The sequence below is a fragment of the Felis catus genome, chromosome C1 (genome assembly GCF_018350175.1).
Source record: "Felis catus isolate Fca126 chromosome C1, F.catus_Fca126_mat1.0, whole genome shotgun sequence".
NCBI classification, from domain to species: Eukaryota; Metazoa; Chordata; class Mammalia; order Carnivora; family Felidae; genus Felis; species Felis catus.
This window is the reverse complement of record NC_058375.1, coordinates 7950060-7975645: the sequence shown is the minus strand read 5'-3', so window position 1 is coordinate 7975645 and position 25586 is coordinate 7950060. Positions and strand designations below refer to the sequence as shown.

Below are 25586 nucleotides of genomic sequence, written 5' to 3'. Positions count from 1 at the left end.
AGGACTGTGCAGAGCCCGACGCGGGGCTCGCTCTCATGACACTGGAGTCGTGACCTGCGCTGAAATCAAGAGTCGGGCACTCAACCGACTGAGCCCCCCAGGCAGCCTGGGATTGGCTAGCTTCTTAACGCTTCCAGAAGGACTCAGTGCCGCCAATCCCCAAGCCGATTTCCCCTTCCGTTGCCGATTTAGAGTTGCTTTCTAGAGTGTTATTTTCACCTGTCCATTTCCCCAGCTTCCAAAACGGAAACGCTGCCTCCTCTCCCATAGCCTCCGTCCTCATACATTCATGTGTTTTTAAAAATTCTCTTTCCCGGGGCGCCTGGGTGGCTCAGCCAGTCGAGCGTCTGACTTCAGCTCAGGTCACGATCTCACCATTAGTGCGTCTGAGCCCCACATTGGGCTGCTCTCTGCTGTCCCTGTGGAGCCCGCTTCGGATCCTCTGCCCACCCCCTCTCTCTCTGCCCTTCCCTCACTTGCGGCCTCTCTCTCTCAAAAATAAAAGACATTTGAGAAACCTCTCTCTCCCATCTTGCATAGGGTTTCAGGAGGGAGCAAACATAAATGCATCCCCCACCTCCGTCCAAAGCCATCGTTGTCACGGAGGCCCCCCTCCGGCCTTAGGAGGAAACACAGAAGTTAAGGGTGAGGGACGGAGCCAAGATTCATTCCGGGGCCATCTGTCATCCAGGTGCAATTCCTGGCTCCTGGAGCGTCCTGTCCTCCCTGCCGGAAAGCCGGGGCAAGCAGGAGTCACGGGGTCAATTCCCAGAATCCCAGGGTCAGGGAGGCTGGGGGCAGGGCCGGGCACTGGACAAACAGATCAAAGGTGAGACCATGAGGCTCCAGATCCGGCCTGGTCAGCTGGATGGGTGCACGATGAGGTGAGTGGACCACCGCCCCCCCCCCCACCAGCCTCCCCCGCAGGGGCGAGGGGTGAGGACAGGCCTCCGGGCCCTCACCCACCCCCGTGCCGCCGCCCTCAGGCTGCTGCTGATCTTCCTGGGCCTGCTGTGGGGCTCGGCAGCCGCACCCCAGGGCCCGCAGTGGCCCGAGCCCGTGTTCGGGCGCCTGGCATCTCCTGGCTTCCCCGGGGAGTATGGCAACAACCAGGACCAGCGCTGGACCCTGAGGGCTCCCCCCGGCTACCGCCTGGGCCTCTACTTCACCCATTTCCACCTGGAGCTCTCCTACCTCTGCGAGTATGACTTTGTCAAGGTGCTGATGGAGCGGGGGGTGACCCGGACCCTCTCGGGGGCTGGGGGCTCCCGAAGAAGGGGCCCCACGGGGTGGGGGGGGTGCTGGGCAGGGACACGTGGGAGCGGGGTCTGGCTTCCAAAGGAGGGAAGGAGGGACGGAGGGACGGCGGGCCTTGCGTCTTGCCCTCCCTCGCTGTGACCCCGACCCTACAGCTGAGCTCAGGGACCAAGGTGCTGGCCACGCTGTGCGGGCAGGAGAGCACAGACACGGAGCGGGCCCCCGGCAACGACACTTTCTACTCGCCGGCCTCCAGCCTGGATGTCACCTTCCACTCCGACTACTCCAACGAGAAGCCCTTCACGGGCTTTGAGGCCTTCTATGCGGCAGAGGGTGAGCCGAGAGGAGGTGGGGGCGGGGGAGGGCCCATCTGCGGGCCGGGGGCGACTCTGTCTTGGGCCAGGCCAGCTCTCCCTTCAGCCTCCTCACCTCCCCGAGGCTGGATTCCTGCCAAGCCAGTGGGAGAGAAGTCCGCAGCTCAGTCCAACACCATCCCCGGTGCAAATATCGGTGACAGCCATGCCTTCTGCCCTCCGACTGAGCCTGACGGTGCTGAGCCAGGGACATGCCCACAGACCCCCTGTGGTGCAAGGGCCCAGGGAGCCCACTTACTCCGCCGAGAACGGACGGCCCGGAACACTGTACTTGTGCGTGGGCCTCGAGCCTGACCCTTGATTTCACATGGCGGCTCCGGGGTGGGGGGGGGCCCGCTGTGTGACCTTGGGCACGTGGCTCAACCTCTCTGTGCTCCTCAGGAGGGTGCAGCGGGGTTTGGCGGAACCTGCTTGGTGGGTTCGACCGATCACCCGCTAGCTGGGTGACTCGGAGCAGGACGCTTCACCTGTCCCTGGTTTGGAGAAGGTGGTGCTGACGTCTACCTCCAAGCGTCCCGGGGACGTTACGGTGCCCCTGGGCCTAGAACATGCTTGGCCGGGCACCAGCCTCTTTGGGACATGAGGGGACTCCTCTCGGCTCAGCCGTGAGGCCCCAGATCGGACTCGTCTCCTTCCCTCTGACCACCCGCCTGGCCCGCTCCTCCCCCAGACATCGACGAGTGCCAGGTGCCCCCAGGAGAGGCGCCTCCTTGCGACCACCACTGCCACAACCACCTGGGTGGCTTCTACTGCTCCTGCCGCGCGGGCTACGTTCTCCACCGCAACAAGCGCACGTGCTCAGGTGAGCTGTGGCCGTGGGGGCGGGGCGGACACGGCCCCCAGCCCAGCCCCCACCTTGGCCCAGGAAACAGCCAGCTCCTCAAGGCCATAGCCGCTCTGCCCGGGGCTCCGGAGGGACCCCTGGCCTTGGCCCACTGGGCACTTCTCCTGGCAGGCCGCCGGCCCACCTTTGACCTTCTGTCCCCTCCTGCCGTGTGTCCCATCCACTCACATTCCCTCTGCCCTCGGCTCGGCCATTGGTCCTCAGCCCGTTCCCTTAAATCGCATGTGTTAGGCCCCCACCGTGTATCCCGTCTGGGCTCCGGGCACCCCCCGCCCCCATACAGCCGCCCTGGGCCCCCAGATGGGAAGAGTGGGGGACGCGGGCCTGGCTCACACAAGCTTCCCTGCACAAAACTTCCCAGTGTGGACAGGGCGTGCTCAAAGCGGCTGGTTCCCAGCAGGCCAGCCCCTTCGGCCTCTACTGCCCGCCCCCTCTAAGCTCCTGCCAGGCGCCAGGTGGCCAGAAGGCAGGAAACCCGGGGGTGTCCTGGCGAGAGGGCGGCCCCCAGCCTCAGTGCTGACCCCGCCTCCCCCTGCTCAGTGTCTCTCTCCCAGTGTCTCTCCCTGTCTCTCTGTTCTCTCTTCCAGAGCAGAGCCCCTAGCCTCACCTCCGGCTCCGGTCTGGGTCGGGCCGAGATTGCTGCAGCCCCCCCGACCGCCCCATCCCCGGACCTAACAATAAACCTGCCTCCACCTCTACTTCTGCTTCGTGTCTCTTGGGGGGCCCTGTGGGGAGAGGGCTGTGGTGTGCACCCTGGCCGCCTCCCCTCTCTCCCTACCCTCATCAAGGCCTGGAGGCACCTCGGTCAGTGGGAGTCCCCTCCACGGGCCACGGGCCTCTTTGCTAGAAAGGCTTACTCAGCAGCCCCCAATCCATTTGGAAGGTGGGGCACTGAGGCCCAGAGAGGGGCGAGGGCTGGCCCGAGTTCACACAGGGAAACCGAGCTCTCTCTATGCCCCACTAGGTCCCCAGGGGCTGAGCTGGGAGCATCCTGAGACCAGCTCCTGTTCAGAGGATGGCTCCTGTCCCACGTGTGCTGGGCTGGGGGAGCCTGACCCCGAGCACAGAGGCTCGGCGAGATTGTGTTGATGGGGGGGTCTGGTCCCCCACACCCAGGGGCTGTTCCCTCTGCCCCTGGGGAGCAGCCACACAGAGCAAGGAAGGCCGTGCTGGGACTCCTCAGTTCTGGAAATCTCCCGGCTCAAATGCCCACACCCCCTGTCTACAGCCTGGGGCAGGGGTGGTCGGACACCTCCCATCGCTGGTATAGACGCTCCTTCAGCAAGTGCACAATCAGCTGGCCCAGTGGGGAAAGGGCACCAGACACGCTTGATCAGTGTGAACTTGAACTTCCCTCAACCAACCCCCCCGGGGCAGAGCCCAGGCCCAGGGTGGGAGGGGAAGTGGACAAGAGAAGGCCCCGCTGTTCCCCGTGGGGAACCAGGGAAGGCTGGGCTGCTCCGGGCCGGGTGCGGGCGGGAGCCCCGTGGTGGATGAACTTGGGAGTTGCTGGGGTCAGGGGTAGATAAGGAAGGGATCCCTCACCCCCCACCGTCTCCGCCCCCCTCTGTCCCCCCCCAACCCCGCCGGTGACCTCGCTCACTTCTTTACCCCCCGGGGTTGTGACTCTGGCCCAGGAGCCCCAGGGGTGTGAGTGGGGCCTGTGTCACCTGTTTCGGCCAAAGCCAGGAAGCCCGAGAAACTCCAGATTGTCCCTTCACCACTGGGGTGGGGTGTTCGGTCCGAGGAGGTGTCTGTGGGGCGGGCCTGCGCGGGGCCCCGGCCGGACCGCAGTGAGGACAGCCGGACGGGGCGGAGCCAGGCTGTCTGCGCCCGGCTCACAGGAACACCCCCTCTCTCAGCCCTGTGTTCAGGTCAGGTCTTCACCGGCCGGTCGGGGGTGCTCAGCAGCCCTGAATACCCACAGCCGTACCCCAAACTGTCCAGTTGCTCCTACAGCATCCACCTGGAGGAGGGGTTCAGCATCATCCTGGACTTCGTGGGGTCCTTCGACGTGGAGACGCACCCTGAAACCCTGTGCCCCTACGACTCCCTCAAGGTCAGGTTCCCGGGATTTGGACCTCATCTGGCTCTGGCGGGTCCTGAGGTGACAGGGCCCTTTCTGCCTTCAGATTCAAACAGACAAAGAGGAATATGGCCCATTTTGCGGGACGACGTTGCCCAGCAGGATTGAAACAAAAAGCAACGCGGTGACCATCACCTTTGTCACGGATCAGTCGGGGGACCACACGGGCTGGAAGATCCACTACACCAGCACAGGTGAGGGCCAGTGGGTCTCAGATCCCAGCAGGAAGCTGTTTCGGGAGAGTCAAGGAGCCACACGGGATGGGACTTTTCCTAGCTGGGCCTGGGAAGTGTAGGGGGAGAAAAAGTTTTCCTCGACCCTCTTAGGGTCCCTGGCTGGGTCTGACGATAAAGACAGATCAACAGGAGAAACACGTCCAGATTTATTTCACGTAAGTTCTACATGGGAGACGTCATAAGGAAAGAAAGACCCAAAGAAACAGGCCTGTGTACTTTTGTGCCGGGTTTGCAGAAAGGTGGATGGATGGTCACCGGGAAAAAAATGACACGTTAAGGTCAGTGCAGTAGACTCGGTGGGGGGGGGAGGACTTAGGCCTATTTATTCGGATTCTTCTTGGCTCCCTTTGTCTTTAGAGATAAGGATGCTCCTTCCCTCCTGGCGCAAGGACAGTACATGAGGGTCTTCTGACTGTGACAATGACAAAGGGCCGGGGAGCAGAGGTCTGAGGGATCTCCCTGTTTCTGTTTTCTCAAACTCCTTCAGTTTAAAAAGATATTCAACATGCCAAGGTGCTGTAGTTTGGGATAGTATGTCCCAAATTCCACCAGAGGACAAAGCAGGCTTGGGGGGTGGGGGGGATGGCCTGTGAGAGACAATGGTACCCCAAGAAGAAATGCCATCCGCCCACGTGTCCATCCCTCTCCTCACCCCTCCTCCTGTCCCCCCCTCTTCCATCCACCCGACCAGCCCTCCTTCCTCTGTAAGAGAGGAAAACAGAATTCCCTCCTAAATTCTTAGCGGGGACCAAAAGACAGATTAACAAGAGAAAATCAAACAAGTTTGTTAACAGGTACGTCTCATGCACACTGGAGATTACCCAGGGGAGAATGGGGACTTAGAACTCAGGCTTCGATAACATCTTCAGCTAAAGACAAAAGAGAGGGGGGCGGGGAGCCAGTTACGGGCAGGTGACGTCACCAGGACAAGTATGGTAAATGAAAGTAAGGTCCGTAATACAGATTTAAGACCCTGCCTTCTCCGGTGATGAGTTTTCTAGTGACGTATTCATCCTTCTTCTAGGGCAGAGAGGGGGGACACGCTTACAAAATGGACGTGTCTTTTGTAAACATAAAGTTCCCCGACAAAAGGAAAACTTCGACTCTGTTCTCAGAGCCTCTCCTGTGTCTGCAATGTCTGGAAATAACCAGCTCAAAACAATCTTTATGCTAAAGAGTCATGTCTTGGGGTGCCCTCTTGCACCACCCCTCACGTCCAGCCATCAAAACCAGAAAACGAGATCCCACTGAGCGAATGTGAAGATCTAGTTGGTTTCATTAAATGATTCATGATTTGGGCAGCATCCCATCTACCAAGTGGAGGGGAGCTCTGAAGGGGGGTGTACAAACATAGGAAGAAAGAGGGGGCAAGACAGTTATAAGCAAAAGAAAAGAAAGGATTGTTCCAGGCAAGATCACCTTCTCTTAGGGGAAAGAGTATGTCTCCCTCCTTCCCTCCATTCTCAGTGCCTGCCTGCCTTCCATCCACCCATCCATCCATCCATCTTTCTATCCAACCACCCACCCATCCAGGAAATCAGAGTGCAGGGTTTGGTGTCAGGCTGCCTAGGTGTGTGTCCGGGCACGGACCTGTTGCCTGGCTATGTGACGCCGAACCTCTCACATAACTTTCCTGAGCCGTAATGTCCCGGTCGTCCCAATTAAGAACGATGTCTCCTTCAAATGGTGTTCCTTCCTGGGCTGATGCAGGGAAGGCGCTGAGCACAGGGTGTGGCTTGGAGGAAGTGATAATTGGGATGATGGGGATTGGAGTCATTTTTTAAACGAGGAAACTGGATTAGAAAAGATTGACCCTTGGGCCACCTCGGTTAGAAACGTGGGAAGGGGCGAGACTGGTCGGGAGGAGGGAGACCGGAGCTAGGAGACCGATTGGTTTGTCCCCGGTTCATTCATTCTCCTGTAGGTCAGAGTAATAACACATCTTCAACGGAAGTGCTGCTTTCAGAGCAACTCAAAGGGGGAGTCAGGTTTGCGGGGCTGGTGGGTGAAGGCCAAGGCAGAGCGGAGCAGGGCTCTGGCCTGGGTGCCGGGCAGCCACCAGGGCTGTCCCTGGAGACAGGGGAGGGGTGGGGGTGTGGGGGGTGCGCAGGGGGCGCTGGTGGGCAGGGCTCTGGGACAGCAAGGGACTGAGAGCCACCCCAGGGCACGGAGACCAGCTGCTGGGGGGACTTAGCAAACCACTGGCGTGGCAGAGGGGAAGCGGAGGGTGACACCAGGCTGGGGTTTGGGGGCCGGAGTGGAAGGCAGTGTCCCCGGGGGCCTGAGCGCTGTGAGCACGTGCTGGCGAGGGGGAAGCACAGGCTCCCTGAGTGCCGGTGGGGATCGGAACCCCAGGTGTCTCCGGGCTGTTGTGGGTGGTCACCCGCACCCACTCTGGCCCAGCGCTCAGCAAGGCACTAGCCTTTACATCCGGCCCTCACGACCCCTAGAGGAATCGGAGGCCCAGAGAGGCTAAAAGTAATTGCTGCGAATGCGGGTCTAGCTCTTTTCCTCCAAGCGACACTCTCTCTTGGTTTGCGGCAGGGACTGTAAGGTCCCCGGGGCAGAGCAGACGCCCCCCGGGTGCCCGGCTCGGGCAACGCCGCTTTCCGGGAGGCCCAGGCTCGGCTACTAATCCCGATCGGTGCAATACGCGCCCCACAGGGTCATCTGGCCTCTGGTTTGAACTCTGAAGCGGTCTACCCCACTTGTGGCGAGCTCTCTCTGTGTGTTAAGTGTTCCGGCTATAAAATCAAGACCTTGAAATGGCTGCATTCAGACTGGCCTTCGAGAGGCCGCATCAAAACCCCTAAACCCGGTTTCCAACCCCCCCCCCCCCCCCGCGCAGCTCGGCCTTGCCCTGGTCCGGTGGCTCCACCTAATGGCCGCCTCGCGCCTGTGCAAGCCCAGTACGTCCTGAAAGACCGCTTCGCCGTCTTCTGCGAGACTGGGTACGAGCTCCTGCAGGTAAGTTAGCACAGAGCTCCAAGCGCAGCAGGATCATGACCGGTTTTTACGTGGCCACCTATTCGTATCGGCAGATGGGTGCAAGTGGAAAAATAGCTGTGGTCAGCACGGGGCTTTCTTTGGCCCACGATTAGCCACTAACATTCAAAGAGATAAGCTGGCCTAGAAGACAGAGGTCTATGGAGAATTCTTTCGTTCTTTATGCAAAAAGCTCTAAGGGGCACCTGGGGCGGCTCAGTTAAGCCCCGGATTGTTGATTTCGGTTCAGGCGGTGATCTCACGGTTTCTGGGTTTGAGCCCCACAGCGGACTCCATGCTGAGCATGCTTGGGTTTCTCTCTCTCCCTCTCTGTCTCTGCCCCTCCCACCCTCTCTCTCAACATAAGCAAAATAAACTTTAAAAAAAAAAAGAAAGGAAGGAAGAAAAGAAGAAGCCCTTTTCTTCTCCGAAGCTGGTGATTAAAATGGATTTTTTTCCCTGTTCACACCCTAAGGCAGCTCCAGAGGCCCGGGCTACCACCTGGCATTAAATTAGGCCCCGCCCCCGGTCACGTGACGACCTTTCCGTGCCACACGTCCCGGGCGCACCAAAGATTAAACGGCACTAGGAAACGGTACATTCTGCAAAGTTATAAATAGTGACCTCTGTGAAGGGTGAGGGAGGATAATTTTTTTAAAAAATGCTTACTGTGTGGCTTCAGGGGCACAGGTAAGAGATTAACACGTCCTCTTTATGTTCTTCAAAATTGTCACTGAGTCCCAGCGGTACAAAGTAATAACACGGAAACGATAGTTAGCTATTCAGTCCAGTCCTGCGGAGGAGTGAGTCCAAAACGAAGCAAAACAAAACCCTGCACTTTTCCCACCTTGCAAAGTTCCCGGCCAGGGTCCTGGCCCGCAGCTCCCTGGACTGCAAACTCTTCAGTTTCTGCTGGGGGTGGGGGTGGGGGGTGGAAGGGAAAAAGAACGAACAAAAAACCCTCCTGCTTCCTTGAAAGCATAAAGGCTTCTTCTGCTCTGCCCAAGTGATCTTTCACTTCCAACTTTATCCATTTTTTTTTAATTTTTTTAACGTTTATTTATTTTTGAGACAGAGAGAGACACAGCATGAATGGGGGAGGGGCAGAGAGAGGGAGACACAGAATCGGAAGCAGGCTCCAGGCTCCGAGCCATCAGCCCAGAGCCCGACGCGGGGCTCGAACTCGTGGACCGCGAGATCGTGACCTGAGCTGAAGTCGGACGCTTAACCGACTGAGCCACCCAGGCGCCCCTCACTTCCAACTTTAAAATAACGTTTCAGTAAGTCAGACACGTTCTCTGCAAACCATTCTAGCAATCACTGAGAACGCACAGGCGAGGCCTAGCAAAGTATTTTTAGTAAGTGTCCCCCCCCCCAGCTGATGGCCACAAGGCTGGAAAACTCCGGGCACATTCGCTCCACGCGGGAGCCGGCTGGCCTTCCCCGAAGTTTGGCCACCGCCCTTTGGCCCTTTATGTAAAGAACTGGTGAAAAAGCAGCAGGCACTGGATGTGCTGTGTTCCTGGATTGCAGTGGAGAGCGAAAAGTATTCCGCAGGTGCCGCAGAGGTCACCATTTGATCCCTGCAGCGCCAACACCTCTCTTAGGAGGTCTGCGGCATCGGCGACACAAGGGGCAGAGCTGTCAGCCGCCAGCGCGCCAGGGCACCGGGCAGAGTCGGGGGTGTGACCGGTTACGTGGGTGCGGCACCCCCTGAACCGCAACCCCCCCCCCCCCCGGCACTGCTGCGGGAGCGGAGCTTCGGGGAGTGGGGTCCCGATACAAACGAGTAACGCAACCCTTTCCGGCTTCTTCTTTAGGGTCGTCTGCCCCTCAGGTCATTTGCTGCCGTGTGCCAGAAAGACGGATCCTGGGACAAGCCGATGCCGCAGTGCAGCAGTAAGGCCCCGTGACCCCAGATCCCCGCGCGGCTTCTGCCGCCGTGCCTGCTTCCGGTCTCTTCTGAAACGGTCCGCTTCTCGGGGACCGGGTTCCAAACCTGCCCCTCCTCCCCGGCCTCTCCGGGCGCTCTTACAGGTTAAACGGGAACCAAGCCACTAGGAAAAGTATCGCCTTTGGACAAGCGTAATCTTTAAAACTGTTTTTTCCAAGTATGAAATCTCCGTGCAGGATGGGAAAGAGAAAATGGCACTTTAAGGCCCGCGATCCCACTGTTAGAACACGCCCGCGGTCACACACGCTCTCACACGCGTGCACAGGTACAGGCCACCATACTGTAGGGACGGGGGTCACTGCGCGGACACGTACACACCAAACTGGAGCGAGGGTGTACTTACCAGCCTGTGAGTTAAGAATCACATCGTAAGTTGTTTTCCCAGCGATAAAATGCAAGTTAAGTCGAAAAACTAAGTTTACAGAAACCTACAGCGAGAGCCTCTTTTGCCCACGTCCCCAAACGACCCCTGAGAGTTTGGAGGTCCGTGCCTTCACGTGCTTCAGCTCCCATGCTGTGTGTGTGTCCTAACGTATCTCACTAGTCCACACTCTTTAAGCAAAAGGAGACTCGGTCTGATCGCACGGATTCCCCCGTGTTGTTGGGCTCTCTTTCCACGTCAACCCCAGGGTTAGGAGAATCACGCCCTCGTTAGTGGCTGCGTGGCACCCCCGCCACGGCCTGTGTGCTGTGCCCAGGTCTTTCCGAATACGTCCGCTGCTGCGGTCAGCGCCCCTGTAAATGTATTTGTGCACATTTTGTGCAAGGGTTCCCACAGAATTCACAGGCAATTGAAACGCTTTCACTTCGTAGCTTCAGCCCCACCACCGAGACTACCAATGCTTAGTTCCAAAGCAGGAGAGCCGGCACCACGGGGGCGTTGGGAGCTGGGAGTCCGGCTCCGAACCCCACTTTAATGAAGCCAGGTAGCCGTGGGCACCTCTCTGCGGAGAATCAGAGGAGCCCTCGGCACGGAACCAGGCTCACGGCTAAGTTGCTATCTCAGTGTAAGCTCTGAATGTTCGGAGAAAGAACGTCCAGTGTCGCTTTCGACCTCCTGCGTGAAGTAGGGCTTCTGGCCTGCTATCACCTCATCCCCGAACCTGGGTAGATCGTTCACACTCGTGTCCTAACGGGTGAGCATTCTAATGCAAATTCAAGGTACTAGGACTTCCAGATCTCCTAAAAAGTTAATTTGGGACAAGGAGCCTTAGCACAAACCAAGTCCTCCGTCCTATTGTTGACTCTCAGGGCCAAACTGCAAACGGAGTACTGCTCTCCAGGGACGCGTGGGCGGTGCCCCGTTCTTCCTTCCTTGAGGCCCTTTTGCCCCAGAATTTCCGTCTGAAGTTAGGGCACCGGCACTAAGCAGTCCCAGGTGGCTTCAAACCCCTTCCTTCTGGAAAGCACCGTGCGGCTCCCACCCCAGGGGCCTCACCGCAATCTAGCCGTTCGGGTCGGAACGGAAGAAGGCGATGCTTTACGATCACAGAAAGGCCGACCTCTCCATTTTCAGGGAAGAGGGTCAGCGTTGTTCCCACACAGGGGGAGCTTCGGGCCACAGCGCCCGGCAGCGCAGCCACCTGCCCGTCTGGCCTTTCGCGGTCAGCGCTGGACACAAATCAGGTTAGCGCGACCTGACTCCTCCCTCTCCCCTTACCAGTTGTGGACTGCGGCCCGCCGGAAGATCTACCCAACGGCCAAGTGCAGTACGTCACAGGTCCTGAAGTGACCACATACAAGGCGGAGATTCAATACCGCTGTAACGAGATCTTCTACACGATGCGATCGGAGGATGGTAAGCAAAGTGCTCACCGTTGGGGGTGAGGGATTTGGAACCTAAACCCTCGGGATCTGAAAATAAACTTTAGCCAACATTTTTGGCTAAGGTTGCAGGGAAGATTAAAAGGCACTACCCCCACCCGCTAAGTGAAGTATTACAGCTCAAGTGACTTTAATGTCAATTTGCAAGAATCTGAAAACAGATCTTATCTAGTAAATGACTACTACAAACACACAATATATTCCAAATGGTTTAATTTAACAAGTCAAAACCTTATCATTAAGCACTTGAGATCTTGATACATATTCAAGTTACACATCTAAAAGGTTTCCACTTTGCAAGCAAACATGGTTAATGCAGAGACCTATTTATGAAATCATGTAAAATGGTTATTCAGACACCTCTCTTTCCCGATGATGCTCCAGAATCAACATTCTTCAAGGGGCTATTCAAGCAAATGACAACCACCTTCTCCATGCAGTTAAACATTTTTGCTTTTCCAATGATTTGCAGGTAAATATGTGTGTGGGGCTGATGGATTCTGGACGAGCTCCAAAGGAGAAAAATCGCTCCCAGTCTGTGAGCCTGGTAATGGATACATTTACACAAGAGACGAGTAATTGATGGAAAGTACAGCTGGGTGGGAGGCGAGCGCTCTGGCTGGTGTTGGGCAGAAATGGAACCTCAGCACTTGGCTCTTACACCAAGTTATTATTTCCAGATAACACGTTCTCACTCTCCCCTTTCCATGCGGAGGGGCTGCTAGGTGCCGACTGCACGTCAGTCATTGGATTATTTTTGACTTCACAACTAGGCGAGCGTAAAAAATGAAACGATTTTAAGAATTATCTTGAACCATTTACATTTATAAACACAAGTCCTGCTGTGGAGTTAACTTTTTCTTCTCTGTGAAACTATTAAAACCCAAAGCTAATAACTCATTTCCCTAAGCAACTGTTTTCAACGACATCTAGTTTTTAAACATTAATGCAATCTGCCTTTTGAATAGTACCCCCCCAAAATTTTTTTTTTTGCCAGAATTGGCTCTGAAGATGTAGTTGAGTACAGCGATTCAAAAAAAAATCAGAAAGGTAATAATGTATTCATTACTCCTGCGTTATCTGGCTTAAATTAGTTTTCTTAAAAAAACTACATCTTAGCTGACACAACATTTGTACGTTTTAGTGCAAGTATTCTGCCACAACAGGAGACATATTTGCTACATTAATGAGTGTATTTGGTTAGCAACACACACAGGAAAATTTAGTTTGGAAGAACCAACTAGACTAAAATAGTAATTTCCGAACCTGAAGGTTCCTGGCTACAACTGCCAACATTCTGATTTGCAAAACGTTTAAATGTTCAAAGGCGAAAGTGATTTTGCAAATCCTGCAACAGTGACCTTAGTTCCTGCTTTCCCAGAACTACAGGGTAAATACCCCATTTTACAAGCAGGAAAACAGAAGCAATGAAAAGGTTATTTCCTTTCACTGGATTTGTAATCACATCACCCCAGTACATCAGCCCAGACAATTCCTGTCCGCCCTATTAATACTCCCTATCGTGTAGGCCAAATTATTTCAGCAAAACAAATTAGTTTCTAAAAGCTAATTTTCATACACCTCATTTTCTGAGGAGCTAATGCTAATACCAAAAGGTTTCCTCCTCAGGTTCGAACTGTGCCGTTTTAAAGCAGTCTCACTTGCCCGTGTGGGTGGACACCCACCAATTCACCCGATGATATTTTTGGAGGATATTAAATAGATGCAATTCCAAAGTGGGAATGATTACGGAAAAAAACACCACTGGGTTTCTATAAAGGCTCTATGTATCTGCTTCTTCCCCCAGTTTGTGGAATATCAACTCGCACCGTAAGAGGGCGCATATATGGAGGGCAGAACGCAAAGCCTGGCGATTTTCCCTGGCAAGTCCTATTACTAGGTCGAACTACGGCAGCAGGCGCGCTCCTACAGGACAACTGGATCCTCACGGCTGCTCACGCTGTGTATGAGCAAAAAGAAGATGCCTCCTCCTTAGAGATCAGAATGGGTGCCCTGAAGAGGCTGTCAGCTCATTATACACAAGCCTGGGCCGAGGCCATTTTTATACACGAAGGCTATACTCACGATGCCGGCTTTGAGAACGACATAGCACTGATTAAGTTGAAGAACAGAGTTGTAATCAATAGCAACATCCTGCCCATCTGTTTGCCACGAAAAGAAGCCGAATCCTTCACGAGGACCAATGACATTGGAACCGTGTCTGGATGGGGATTAACCCAAAGGGGTTTTCTTGCCAGAAGTCTAATGTTTGTTGACATTCCAACTGTCGATCATCAGAAATGTACTGCTGCGTATGAAAAGCAGCCCTATCCAGGGGGAAGGGTGACGGAAAACATGCTTTGCGCTGGCTTAGAAGGCGGAGGCAAGGACAGCTGCAAAGGGGACAGTGGAGGGGCATTAGTGTTTCTAGATAACGAGACACAGACATGGTTTGTGGGAGGAATAGTGTCCTGGGGTTCCATGAATTGTGGGGAAGCAAACCAGTATGGGGTGTACACAAAAGTTGTTAACTATATTCCCTGGATCAAGAACATAATTAATAACTTCTAATTCGTTGTGTCTTCAATCAGAAAAGGATTCTTTTTAGAAACCCCTTTAAAAGACCGTACCGGCAACGTGACCCAGGAGACATTAACATGGCAGTTACCGCCCTACCGCCAAAACCAAAAGCAAACTGCGGGGGAGAAGGCCACCACAGGTGCCCCTCCCTTGGGGCTTCTCACCGCTTCCTGCCGGATTCGAGGGGACACAGGCAAGTGAGATCACCTGTGCCAATCCCACAGAAAATCACCAGTTAAATCTGCATCTCATGACTTACAAAGTGCAGTATCTGCACCAGATATCTGCATTTCTATAAACTGCCCGTTCATGTTCTCTGACAGCTCTTCCATTGTCTGGGGACTTGTTCTTGATCTCTAACAGAGCTTTATATATTATAGCAGTACTGGTTCAGGGATAACCTTGAATCGTGATTTTGTAGATAAAACGGAAACATCAATACTTCAGGTTAGGTACTGACTGATTCCCATGTGCAAAACCAATGCCATCAGCTGGTGAGATATAATTTTTCACTTATCCAACTGGCAGACAAGAAAAACACAGAACAGCACCATTTCACATTGTCAAAGACAACACAGGTTTTCTAAAGGACAACTTGGCAACGTATCTGAAAAGCCCTGAAAGCATGCAGTCTTTGACCTAGTAACGCCAGCGCTAAGAATTTAATTCAGCTGTGAGGATGTTCCCGGCACTTGGAAATAATAACCTAAATAATGTCCAAATTCAGAAGACGGCTGAATCAAATGTGGCGATTCCTTAAGAAGAACTACGACATCAGAACTAAGTGGCCACAGCATAGGTAAGTCTGTAGTTGTTTTAATTCTCACAATGAACACGAAATCCTTGGGCATACTTAAAACAACAGGTCACAATCACAAGAGCCGAGTACAGAACTCCTGCACAACGAAGAGCTACTCTCCTGGCACTCAACGACAAATTCTCCTAAGTATCACATGCATCTTTGGAATTATCAAGCGGTTAAGATACTTTCCCTAAGGACACAACTTAAGCTCACCTAACCTTAAAGATCTCAGGTCATTTCGGCTGGCTATTCCTCCTTAAAGTCTTAATAGCTAACGCTTAACAAAGAGTTTCATTCTAGCCAAATATTTACCACTCGTGTAAAAATTCATTTTGAGTTTCTGCCTGATTCCTCTTGTGCGTATTAAAGGGGAACTTCTTGAGACTTCTCCAAAGTAACTTTCCATCACCTTTGTCACATATAAAAAAGAAATTGAATTTTTCCAGTAAGACTCCAGACACTAAACTGTGGTGGCAACAAATTTTTTATTCAACTGGTTCAAAAAAGTTTTAAGAATGAATGCATTGAGATGACCAAATAAGACTTTTAATTTTAAAAACAAATCTTTGCCAAATAGTTTTACTTCTAGACTTCATTTCTTTTTCTTTTTTTTTTTTAATTTTAAGGGTAGAATTAAATACCCACAGCTACTAGTACCACAAACATTGTTAACAGAAGGCTGCTGCAGATTGAAAGCCTTCTAAGACCGGAAACTAGATTCACAACAAGTGCAAGTAAGGGATTAAAACCATGCCATTGACAAGTGAACTTACCCCTGGGCTCCTTGAAGGCTTGTCAGTTTAGTCTTTGGAGGTCCCCGAATACCATTTTAAGTGTTACCAAGTTACTGCTGCTGAGTAACAGTGCAAGTGCTAAAATGCAAAATTCAGATGGTACAGGGTTTGGAAATCATGCAATGCAGATGCAGAAAAAAATTAAAACAATGCAAGATCCTTTTACAGAGGAAACTGAGTAACGAAACAACGTGGCGATCACAAGTCTAAAGGACGACTTCATTTCTAAAAGCTTAAAACATGTAACTTGAAAAACAAAAATGACAAACCTAGTTATCATCATCTAATTAGAGAAGGGCATCAGGTAAGCTACCGACACAAAAATGTTAACATTCTTCCATCAGAAAACAAGCTCAACTCTCACAGCAGTTACATAAAAAGTACAACAGAGAATCATAGATTATTGCTTTTACATACTGCACAATGCGCCGTGAGAGTCTAATCTGAGTTTTCTGTCAACGATTTCATTCAACGTTACTCTATTCCCCCACCTGTGGAGGACAAAGCCCATTTCACTTAACACTTTCAGACAGACATCCCACCCTGCTAGTTCTTAAAGCTATCAGGCTTTGTAATGGATTTCAGGCACAAGATAAATTTGTGGTTTCTTCTACTTTATCCCTACTGCAATTAATTCCACTTTTCAAATCCCAAACTAGAAAGGTGCTGAAATGCCCTCCTTTCCAACTGCTATGCTTTGCTACAAAGCATTTGAAAATAATCAACGTTGTTTTTCCCACTCCCCCCAAATAAGAATATTTTTAGAAGGCATGATTCCCAATGGAGATTCATACAGGCCATGTAAATAGAACATCACCCAAATGCACAGAGGCACTAATAAAAAAAAACTGGAGGGTACTGCTTACCATTTTAGGTGCGGTCACCCAGACTTATTAAAAACTAGGTTTCAAAAGAAAAAAAAAAAAAAGCTTTTCACTTTGGACAATGCAAGAACAAATAGCAATTAAGTCTGGGTATCAGGTGTCAATGCATGACAGGTGATGAATCCATTTGACTTGAGACAACTTTTCAAATAAGTTTATTTGAAGCAAAATAAACTACTGCCAAGAAACTTTATGAAAGTTCCATCTCAAAAGGGTCAAAAAAGGGGAATTAACTGCTATGAATTCTTTGCATTCAGGGCTGCAAAACAAAGACACATATTATTTAAATCAGTTTTATTTAAGAATTTCCAACATTGACAACTCTTATAAAAAGCATCCAAGCACAGGACACAGAACTGCATCAAACAGCATTCTTATGGGTAGCTGACAGACATTAGAACTTCCACCCTTCGTGGCGACACCCCGAGCTCACTGGTGAACTCTGCTTCCAAGTACTCCTGCAAAGCACACCACAAGCTCAGTCCATGTTCTCAACCCACCAGCTTCAGTTCACAGGACCACACTTACAGATCAGGAACAGAAGAGAACACACACCATACAGCATTCACAGCAGTTGACAAAAGGGGAGGGGAAATACAAGTATCGTTTCACTTAACACATCCAACTAACGGGGTTAGCTAAGAACAAAACTCACTTAAAGTCTTCCAACAGATGTGGATGTCCTTTGAATGCAAAAAACATTCGTACGTTATTTGCTATCATTGCTCTCTGCACACTCTCGCACCAAAGCCACAGGATTGAGAGACACATCTCGCCAAGTTAAAAAATATCCATTATGCACCACCAAGTCTCTGCACGCGCTCTCTCCTTTCCTCGCTCATACTAGCCTTTCATGCCTCGGCACCACCATCAATCCCACACAAGGTTTCAAAAGTTCAAACAGCCTTCTGGTTCCATATCACAGCCTTGCGTTCATAGCGTTGATACGACTCCATGAAATAAAGAGTAGCGGATAAAAATGGGACACCCACCGTCAAAGACGCAGCCTGTGCAGTGTGATGACGAAGTCTTGAATGAGAGAGCATGTAGACGGAAGTATTCCTATGGCAGAATATTTACAGCACTACTTTCAATGAAGTGCTTCTTCCATAAACATTTGAAATGAGATGAACTGCAGAGATTAAATGAAGGCTTCATATTGTACTTTTGCATATGAAGGGAGACAAGTGTTAAAAAAAAAACAAAAACGAAAACAAAAGAACCAAACACTGTGACACCATGATCTCCAAAAAAGGAGATTTTCCTACGGAAAAAAATTCATATGGTGGGGTTCAAATTAAAACAAGGAGAAAAGAATGTAGTTCTAATCAATGGTTTCCATTTTGAACATGCAAAGAATTCACTTGACAAGTCCAGGGATAAAATATTACAGGAGAAACCTTTTGATATCAATTGTAGTGTGTTGGGTTTTTTGTTTTTTTTTAACCAATCAGGCAAACAGCAGTTCACTTTCACTCAGTATTTCAACCCTTTATGTAACAAAACTTATAAAATTCCTTTAGCTTTTCCTCTTTTTCTAAAGAAAAATGTCAAAAATACTGCTGAATATACTCCACACTGAACAGACCAATTCTGAAAATTCTCAGTACATATGTATTTTACAATATACTTACCATGTGTTTAGAAAAATTTGAATTCCCACCAGTCTATACCAACCCCACCGTCTACATTCCCCAGCCCGAAGATTTAGAATCCATGCTTGAGCCAAAGCCTCCATTAAAACCGCTGCCTGACCCTGCATTCGATGCGGATCCCCAACCGATCGCTGCACCTGAATTAGAACCACTATAGGAGTTATTTCCAGAACCAAAGGCCTGATTTGGCTCCCTCTGCATGTTGCCTTGGCTTTGGTTATTACCCGATGGGCCTGACTGGTTCTGCTGACTGGCTAACATGCCCATCATGCCCCAGCTGCTCTGCAGTGCCGCCTGGGCAGCCGCCATCATTGCCGGATTAATGCTAAAAGCGCCAAAGTTCATCCCCCCACCCATATTACTACCTTGATTGTTTCCCAAACCCGCTCCACCCCCTCGACTGTTACCAAAACCACCCTGATTCCCAAAGCCACCTGGATTACCACCAAATCTTCCACTTCTTTCTAACTGTCTATTGCTATTGTGCTTAGGTTCAGCATTGGATATATGGACGCTGATTCCTTTAATGATCAAGTCCTCTCCACAAAGAGACTGGGCAACCTATAAGAAATAGGGGATGTAAATAAAGGAAATTAAACCATTGACTCATGCACCAGAGTAGCAATCAAACTTAGATTTCAAGCCAGTGTCTACGCGGGAGGAAAAATAAGCTCATTTCCTTTAAACCCGTAACATGGACTTTAGCTGTAGTAACAGCAGCACGGACTTTTTCAGCTTATTTTCAAAAGATATAAAACACTCCCACTTAAGTGCCACATCCTGAAAAAATACCTAAAGGGTTTATGACAACTATCTAGACCCATACATATCCCAAAGCTTACAAGGTGAGAAAGCTCAGCTGAGGACGGCAATCAGCGGGATGGGAAATCTTCACGACAAATTACCCAGTCAGAGGACTATCATTAAAGAGAAAAGTACCTGATCGTCTGCAAACGTAACGAAGGCAAAAGCCCTGAACGGTTTGGGAATGAAGACGTCTACCACTTCTCCATACTGGCAAAAAAACTGCTGCAGCTCATCGGCGGTCATGTCCTCTGTACAGCGCCCAACAAACACCTTCCTGCTTCTCAAAGGCTCATCTGGGCTTTGCTGGTCAAATCGAAAGGAAAGAAAAACATGAGAAATATTTTATGAGCTATGAAAAGAGCATTATGATAGAGGATGTAACGACAGCGATCTGCCTTTTATATGCGATTAGTCATTAAAAAGGAGATACATTCTTCTGTATTAGCACTTCTCTTTAATGCTTCAGCGAAGAGTAACATTTTAATTTTTAAAGATTTTATTTTTAAGTAATCGCTACACCCAACACGAGGCCCAGATGCACAACCCGAAGATCCAGAGTTGCACGCCCTACAGACTGAGCCAGCTAGGTGCCTCCAAAGTCTTAAGGTTTCAAGTTCAAAAAGGTTTATTTGGATTAAGGAAAGTCAATGACTGAGGAACGCCCTAGCAAAGATGGGAACTCTCCAAATAAGTCTTGCTTGCTAGGAACAAATTAGGCCTTTGTGACAAGATTAATGTGTTCTCACTGTCTTTGTGCTTTAACACGTAACCACGTAAGAAACTGTTCACTCACCAGAAATAACAAAGAAAAAAAAAGAATAAAATGAACGAAGTTTTAGTAAGAGAGGTAATAAACTAAGTATTTCAAACAAACATAAAACATTCAGCATGCATTAAGGTCCTAAGGCTTTAACGAGACAAAATGTTTCAGGAATATACCCACCACTACCTTTACCAAGTACATTTACTATTATTCTACAGTGTCTTCTAAGGGAGTTTTGTCAAAATTTGACAAAAATTCCCAAAGCAGAGGAAATTCCCAAAGCAAAATTCCCAGAGGAAAAAAGAGTAAAGTACCTTAGAATTAGGAAGTTTACAGTCACACCATCGTCCGTCTATCATATGTCGCTGTGACATTACTTTCACCTGGGTTTCATATTCCGTAAAACGAACAAAACCAAACCCCTTTGAATGACCAGTTTTGAGATCTTTCTTGACCTAGGGGGGAAAAAAAAAATCACTGAAATTTACTAAAATCTCACACACTCACACACACCCAAATCAGAGTTCCTTGGTAATTTGAATGGCTTCACTCAGATGGAGTTGCTTAATTAAAATTTAAATCAAGTTATTCTTGAAGTAAAAACAACAGGAGAGTAAATGTTGAATCCAGATCATGTTAATGATCATGTTATGAAACAGAATTTTAACAACTTGGTTTACAATGCAAAGATAAATTAGATCTAACATTTACATTTTTTTTTTAACTACTTATTTTTGAGAGAGAGAGAGGAAGAGAGAGAACACGTGCCTGCACAGAGAGTGGGAGAGGGGCAGAGAGAGAGAGAGAGGGAGACAGAGGATCTGAAGCTAGCTCTGTCTGACGGCGAGAGAACGATGCAGGGCTCAAACTCACGAACAGTGAGATCATGACCTGAGCTGAAGTCTGATGCCTAACCAACTAAGTCACCTAGGCACTCCTCTAATGTTTACATTCTTAAATTGGAAAAACAGGAAATGTGTTTTTATCTTTCTTTAAAAGTTATTTTAGTAATCTCTACACCCAACATGGGACTTGAACTCACGACATGGAAATCAAGAGCTGCACGCTCCTCCAACTGAGCCAGCCAGGTGGCTCCCCCTTTAAAAAAAAAAAAAAAAAAAAGCTATTTTTTTAGGGACCCAGGGTGGCTCAATTGGTTGCCTGGCTTTTGATTTCAGTTTAGATCATGATCTCAGGGTCCTGAGTTTAACCCCTGCATCAGGGTCCACACCTGCGTGGGGTTCTCTCTCCCTCTCTTTCCCTCCCCTACTCACGCTCTCTTCTCAAAGTAAATAAACTTTAAAAAAGTTTTTTTTAATCTCCCAACAATCTAAGTTAATATAAAATATATGCATAAAGGGAAAGAGTATAACCCAAATTTTTTATGTGAGCTCTAGACCCAACATGGGGCTTGACATCAAGAGTCACACACTCCACCAACTAACCCCGCCAGGCACCCGAACCATTTCGGCATCCCCTATGCACGCATGTAACAAATGTTAAAGATACTATCTGCTGAACATGAAGGGCAGTGTCACTAAACTGCAGGAATTCGGGGAAAAGAATTCACTGGAGAAGAAAAACTGTCAAATGAAATCAAAGTTCACCTGAACCATAAGAACCTCTCCAAAGGTACTAAAATATTCTTTTAGATCCTGTTCAGTCGTTTTCCACGGGAGACCCAACACTATTAAATCAGATGTTTTCTGGACAGCTCTTTTCACTTTCACTGCTGAAGAAGCATCCGTCTCGTCCATTTTTCTTTTGTTATCTGAACAAAAGGAGCAGAAATCTCTCAGTGAACTCCCCATTTAACACTTCTTAGGACATATTAACCCCTGCACCTAACGACGACAAGCAAAAAGATTCTAAGAACAATAAGATACTGAAAACTTTTGGCAAGGAGTGACATCAGCTCTCAAAGACAGAAGGAGGGACTGAATAAGTGGCTGAAGGGCTTTTCTGGTGCGAATGCAGGGACTCCCTCCCACCTCTGGTTTTGCAGGATCTCAAGATTACAATGGTTTGTTCTCTCCTCTCAAAAGGCACATCAAAACAAAACTAATTCTACTTCATTTTGGACTTTAAAACACATTAAGGAAAAAAAAAACAGGTTAAAAAACAGTGCTGTAATATCTTTATGCCTACTAAACATATCTGCTTACCTTAATGCCTATAAGTTAAAAGTTACGTACCAAAACACAATCAACTTTTATCTCCAGCTGTGGATTTTAAGGGTAATTTCAATTTTCTTTTTCTTTCTTTTATAAACTTTCAACAGTGAACTCACATTGATTTTGTAACAAAAACCAAAATCTTAGGTTATTTTTCAAGACCAGTATTTGGGGGGCACCTGGGCGGCTCAGTCAGTTAGGCGTCTGACTTTGGCTCAGGTCACGATCTCAGTTTGTGAGTCAGAGCCACATGTTGTCAGGCTCTGTGCTGACAGCTTGGAGCCTGCTTCTGGGATCGTGTCTCCCTCTCTGCCTCTCCCCCACTCTCGCTCTCTCAAAAATAAACTAACATTAAAGCAAACAAAAATCCTCAGTATTCGGAAGAGGAAAGGAACTAAGTGAGATTTTTAGAAAGACTATTTTTTAGAGCAGCTTCAGGTTCCCAGCAAAACTGAAAGGATGGCAGAGACTTCCCACATACCCCCTTTTCCTTCACACATGGATAGCTTCTCCCCATTATCAATAACCCCCCAAACCAGTATGGGACATTTGTTACAACCGATGAACCTGTATTGACACGTTATCATCTAAATGGCATTTTATTTTTTAATGTTTGTTTACTTTGAGAGCGAGCATGGGGAGGGGAGAGGGAGGGAGGGCATATCTCAAGCAGGCCCCTCACTGTCAGCTCAGAGCCCTACACGAGGCTCGATCCTGAGAACTGCAATATCATGACCTGAGGCAAAATCAAGAACTTAACCAACTGAGCCACCCAGGTGCCCTTACACGACATTTTAAATTTGGGTAAATATTAATCTATAGCCAATGGCTCGAAAAACAGCATACGAAAAACAAAAAACAAAAAAAAACCCCAAGCTGCTGTTAAAAATGTTCTCAAAGTGTAAGTCAAAGTCTTGCATACTAATCAAAAATGATACTTTGTTGGTATCGCGTTTTAACAAAAGAGATCAACTACAGCAAATTTCTTCTGCTGAAATGTACCTACTTCCTTGGCACCATTCCTTCATATTTCCTTTTTTTAGATTTAGAACATCAGTGATAAGGGGCAGTGAGAATAAGACCAAAACCCCAAATTATAGTTGCACTAATTCAGATTTGGGTTACAGCCATCGATTTAAGGGGCAAAAACATCAGATCAACTGAATGACTGATGGAAGCCTGCAAGGACCAAAAACCAAAGCAAAACATCAGGGCACCTGAAAAGAATCTATTTACAAGAGGCTGATTACTGCAAAGCATTCTCAGCGGTTCCTTAAATTTGGCATTAACTTGGCAGCATCTGTTCACATAATACATAGTTTTCTCTCTCAGAAAAATTCTGTATTTCCAATTTTCACTAATTAGGACTAGCAGCTAACAGTAACATTTAAAGAAATACTTGGGTTATAGAAGATGTTTCGCCGTGAAACGAGGCCATGATCGGACTTAGAATGAGAAGCAAACGCTTGAGCGTTGCAAAGCCAAACGGCAACGAACCTTTGGGATAGTTGACAACATATACCAGATTTCCCCAGCCGGCTTCGGGAGCATGCAGAATTCCTTCCACCAACCGGACGCCTCTCATACACTGAGACACTGGATTCCTGTAGCGCAGCCCACAGGCCCCTGGAAACTGGGCTGTAACCGTGGACAGCAGCACGGTCCCGTCGTCTTCTGATGGTATTTCAATGGGCTCGTCGTTCTCATCTTCGGTTACCCGAATATATTCAGACATCTTCTCTTAGTTTTCTTAAAGGAAAAAGAACCATTAATGACCGACACTCAAGTCAGAGTAACTGTTTCCTTATCATCACCTGGTTAACACCACCACCACCACGTCCATGTTCCGGGGACATCTCTGCTGTTTGGGCTCTTATACATGCGGGTTACCACCGAAACGAGGCAAAGGCAAGACCAGTGATTCCTAACAAAACACGATGCCTTGCTACTTCAGTCCTGCTGTAAACACTTGCCGCGTGCCTACTAGGCATCAGATGCTCAACTGAAAATAGTCAGTCGCAGGTGGCAAGGTGGTTACTGGGGGCGGGGGAACATCCGGAGAGGATACCAAACAAGCAGTTATTTATTAGGACCCTGATATACGCTGCCAGAAAGAAGTAAATAATCATCCTGGGGGCTGAGACGTGTGTGGGAATGAAAGCTGATGTCCCTAAGAACCAGATGCAGAAGCTGTGTCTTGAGAAACAGCAGCAGCGAGCCAGGTGAAGAGAGCAGGAAGAAAAGTTCCTCCCTGTTCCTCACTGTGGGACTTCCGGGGGCTCCCCACACTCGGGCAAGGACAGCGACAACAGGTCCTTCGCGACGCGGGCCGCCACCTCCCACAAGCCAGCGCGTGGCGGCCGAGGGAGGGGTTTTTCGGCGCGGCCCGAGGACCAGACGCAGGGGCACAGGGCCCAGGCTGGCGGCGTCCCCCGGCGCTTTGCGAAGCGCCGAAAGCACAGAGCCCTGCCAGGGCCCGGAAGCTCCGCCCCGGGCTGCACGGCACCGCAGGCCCAGCGTCCCGGCTTCGGCGCCGGCTGCCACCCAGCGCCAGGCCCCTAACGTCGCGCCCGCGCGAGCCCGCTCGGGCAGGACCAGGCGGACCCGGCCCCACGGCTCCCTTCCCGGGGCGGTGGCGGAAGCCGCTGCGTCCGCCTCGGGCCGCGGCGTGCGGAGGCCGAGACCCCCAGGGCGTCCTCGGTGAGAAGCGGCCGCGACTCACCCGTTAGGCCGCTGCTAGGAAGCCCGACAGGGAACCCGAAGCAGCGACGGTTCCAGGAGCAGCCCAGCTACCGCTTCGCTCCCACAAAATGGCGCTAGGGCCGCCTCCTCCCCCCGCCGGCCGTCGTCCTCTCCCACCGGCTCCCCGTCGGGAGGGGAAGGACGCCGCACCGAGGCACAACGACCTTCTCCCCAGAGCGGCACGGCTCCCTTCCGGGAGGCTGAGCAAACAGAACGGACTTAAAGGCGACAGTAAAACCAGGACCTGAGCCTGAAAGGCTAAAAGTTGACAAAAATATGGAGGCGTAGGCTGTTAGCTCCCCCCACGTAGCGTAACAAATGGCTTCGCCCGGCCAACCGTCGGCCCCGGGTCTCGGCCGAGCTCGCGCACTTTCAAAGTGCGCGAGACTAGCGCAGGGGCAGGGCTAGGAGTGGCGGGGCGGGGCCGGGAGACGCCAGGTGGGGCGGGGCGGGGCCAGACCGGAGCTGGGAGCTGGATCCCCGGTCCGGTTGACCTTCTGGAGGCCTGAGCGAGCCCGGGAGCCCAGCCCCCTTTGTCTAAAAAGCCAGCCGAGTGCATCCACTCCTCCCTCCCCTAGCCGATCTCCACACCTGAAAAGAATGACCTTGTTTGAAATAGTCAAATGATGGAGCCTACTATGTGCCAGGTGTTTTCCACGTACTCACATATCCGATTGCCCCTACAGTCTTGTGTGTGGTAGGTACTATTGATTCTATTCGCCTGTACCGATGAGGAGGAAACTGAGGCACAGAGAAATTAACTGTCTTGCATAAAGTCCCTCGGGTAGTAAATGGTGGACCTGGGATTTGAACTCTAACCCTAAT

The 25586-nt window shown here is 50.3% G+C and overlaps 2 protein-coding genes across 26 annotated transcripts; one reads left to right on the top strand and one right to left on the bottom strand.

The window, feature by feature from the left end:
• The first annotated feature begins 702 nt into the window (after positions 1-702).
• MASP2 (MBL associated serine protease 2) lies at positions 703-17879 on the top strand. Of its 3 annotated transcripts, XM_003989575.4 has the most exons (11): positions 703-884; positions 987-1218; positions 1413-1590; positions 2302-2433; positions 4338-4534; positions 4608-4755; positions 7646-7764; positions 9603-9681; positions 11400-11534; positions 12033-12107; positions 13368-17879. In XM_003989575.4, exons 1-11 carry the CDS (start codon positions 838-840, stop codon positions 14129-14131), a joined length of 2106 nt encoding a protein of 701 aa, XP_003989624.2. In that variant the 5' UTR covers positions 703-837; the 3' UTR covers positions 14132-17879. The 3 variants fall into 3 exon arrangements, with proteins under 3 accessions (XP_003989624.2, XP_019691708.1, XP_019691705.2); XM_019836146.2 differs by lacking the exons at positions 703-884; positions 987-1218; positions 1413-1590 and adding an exon at positions 1619-1904; XM_019836149.2 differs by lacking the exons at positions 4338-4534; positions 4608-4755; positions 7646-7764; ... (2 more) ...; positions 12033-12107; positions 13368-17879 and adding an exon at positions 3063-3173 and having other exon boundaries at positions 751-884.
• On the bottom strand, positions 11757-25044 carry TARDBP (TAR DNA binding protein). 23 transcript variants are annotated; one of them, XR_006583909.1, is made up of 10 exons: positions 24742-25037; positions 23517-23768; positions 21453-21616; positions 20160-20300; positions 19215-19385; positions 18710-18836; positions 17613-17682; positions 15716-16879; positions 15255-15351; positions 11757-12329 (listed from the first exon to the last, which is right to left on the bottom strand). XR_006583909.1 is itself a non-coding variant. In XM_045035078.1 (8 exons), exons 2-7 carry the CDS (start codon positions 23752-23754, stop codon positions 17615-17617), a joined length of 909 nt encoding a protein of 302 aa, XP_044891013.1. In that variant the 5' UTR covers positions 23755-23768; positions 24742-25037; the 3' UTR covers positions 11757-16879; positions 17613-17614. The 23 variants fall into 23 exon arrangements, 9 of the variants coding, with proteins under 9 accessions (XP_044891013.1, XP_044891014.1, XP_044891017.1 ...); XR_006583911.1 differs by having other exon boundaries at positions 11757-15351; positions 15716-15814; positions 16154-16879; XR_006583914.1 differs by lacking the exon at positions 15255-15351 and having other exon boundaries at positions 15716-15814; positions 16154-16879.
• Positions 25045-25586: the final 542 nt, after the last annotated feature.

Excerpts from the sequence above, each read along its gene's own strand:
- TARDBP (XM_003989485.6), bottom strand. The coding sequence starts at position 23,754 with ATGTCTGAATATATTCGGGTAACCGAAGATGAGAACGACGAGCCCATT. Across the intron at positions 21,617-23,516 it reads TGTTGTCAACTATCCCAAAG|ATAACAAAAGAAAAATGGAC; the intron begins GTTCGTTGCCGT and ends CCTTTTGTTCAG. Across the intron at positions 20,301-21,452 it reads GAGAGGTTCTTATGGTTCAG|GTCAAGAAAGATCTCAAAAC; the intron begins GTGAACTTTGAT and ends TTTCCCCCCTAG.
- MASP2 (XM_003989575.4), top strand. The coding sequence starts at position 838 with ATGAGGCTCCAGATCCGGCCTGGTCAGCTGGATGGGTGCACGATGAG. Across the intron at positions 9,682-11,399 it reads GCCGATGCCGCAGTGCAGCA|TTGTGGACTGCGGCCCGCCG; the intron begins GTAAGGCCCCGT and ends TCCCCTTACCAG. Across the intron at positions 12,108-13,367 it reads GCTCCCAGTCTGTGAGCCTG|TTTGTGGAATATCAACTCGC; the intron begins GTAATGGATACA and ends TTCTTCCCCCAG.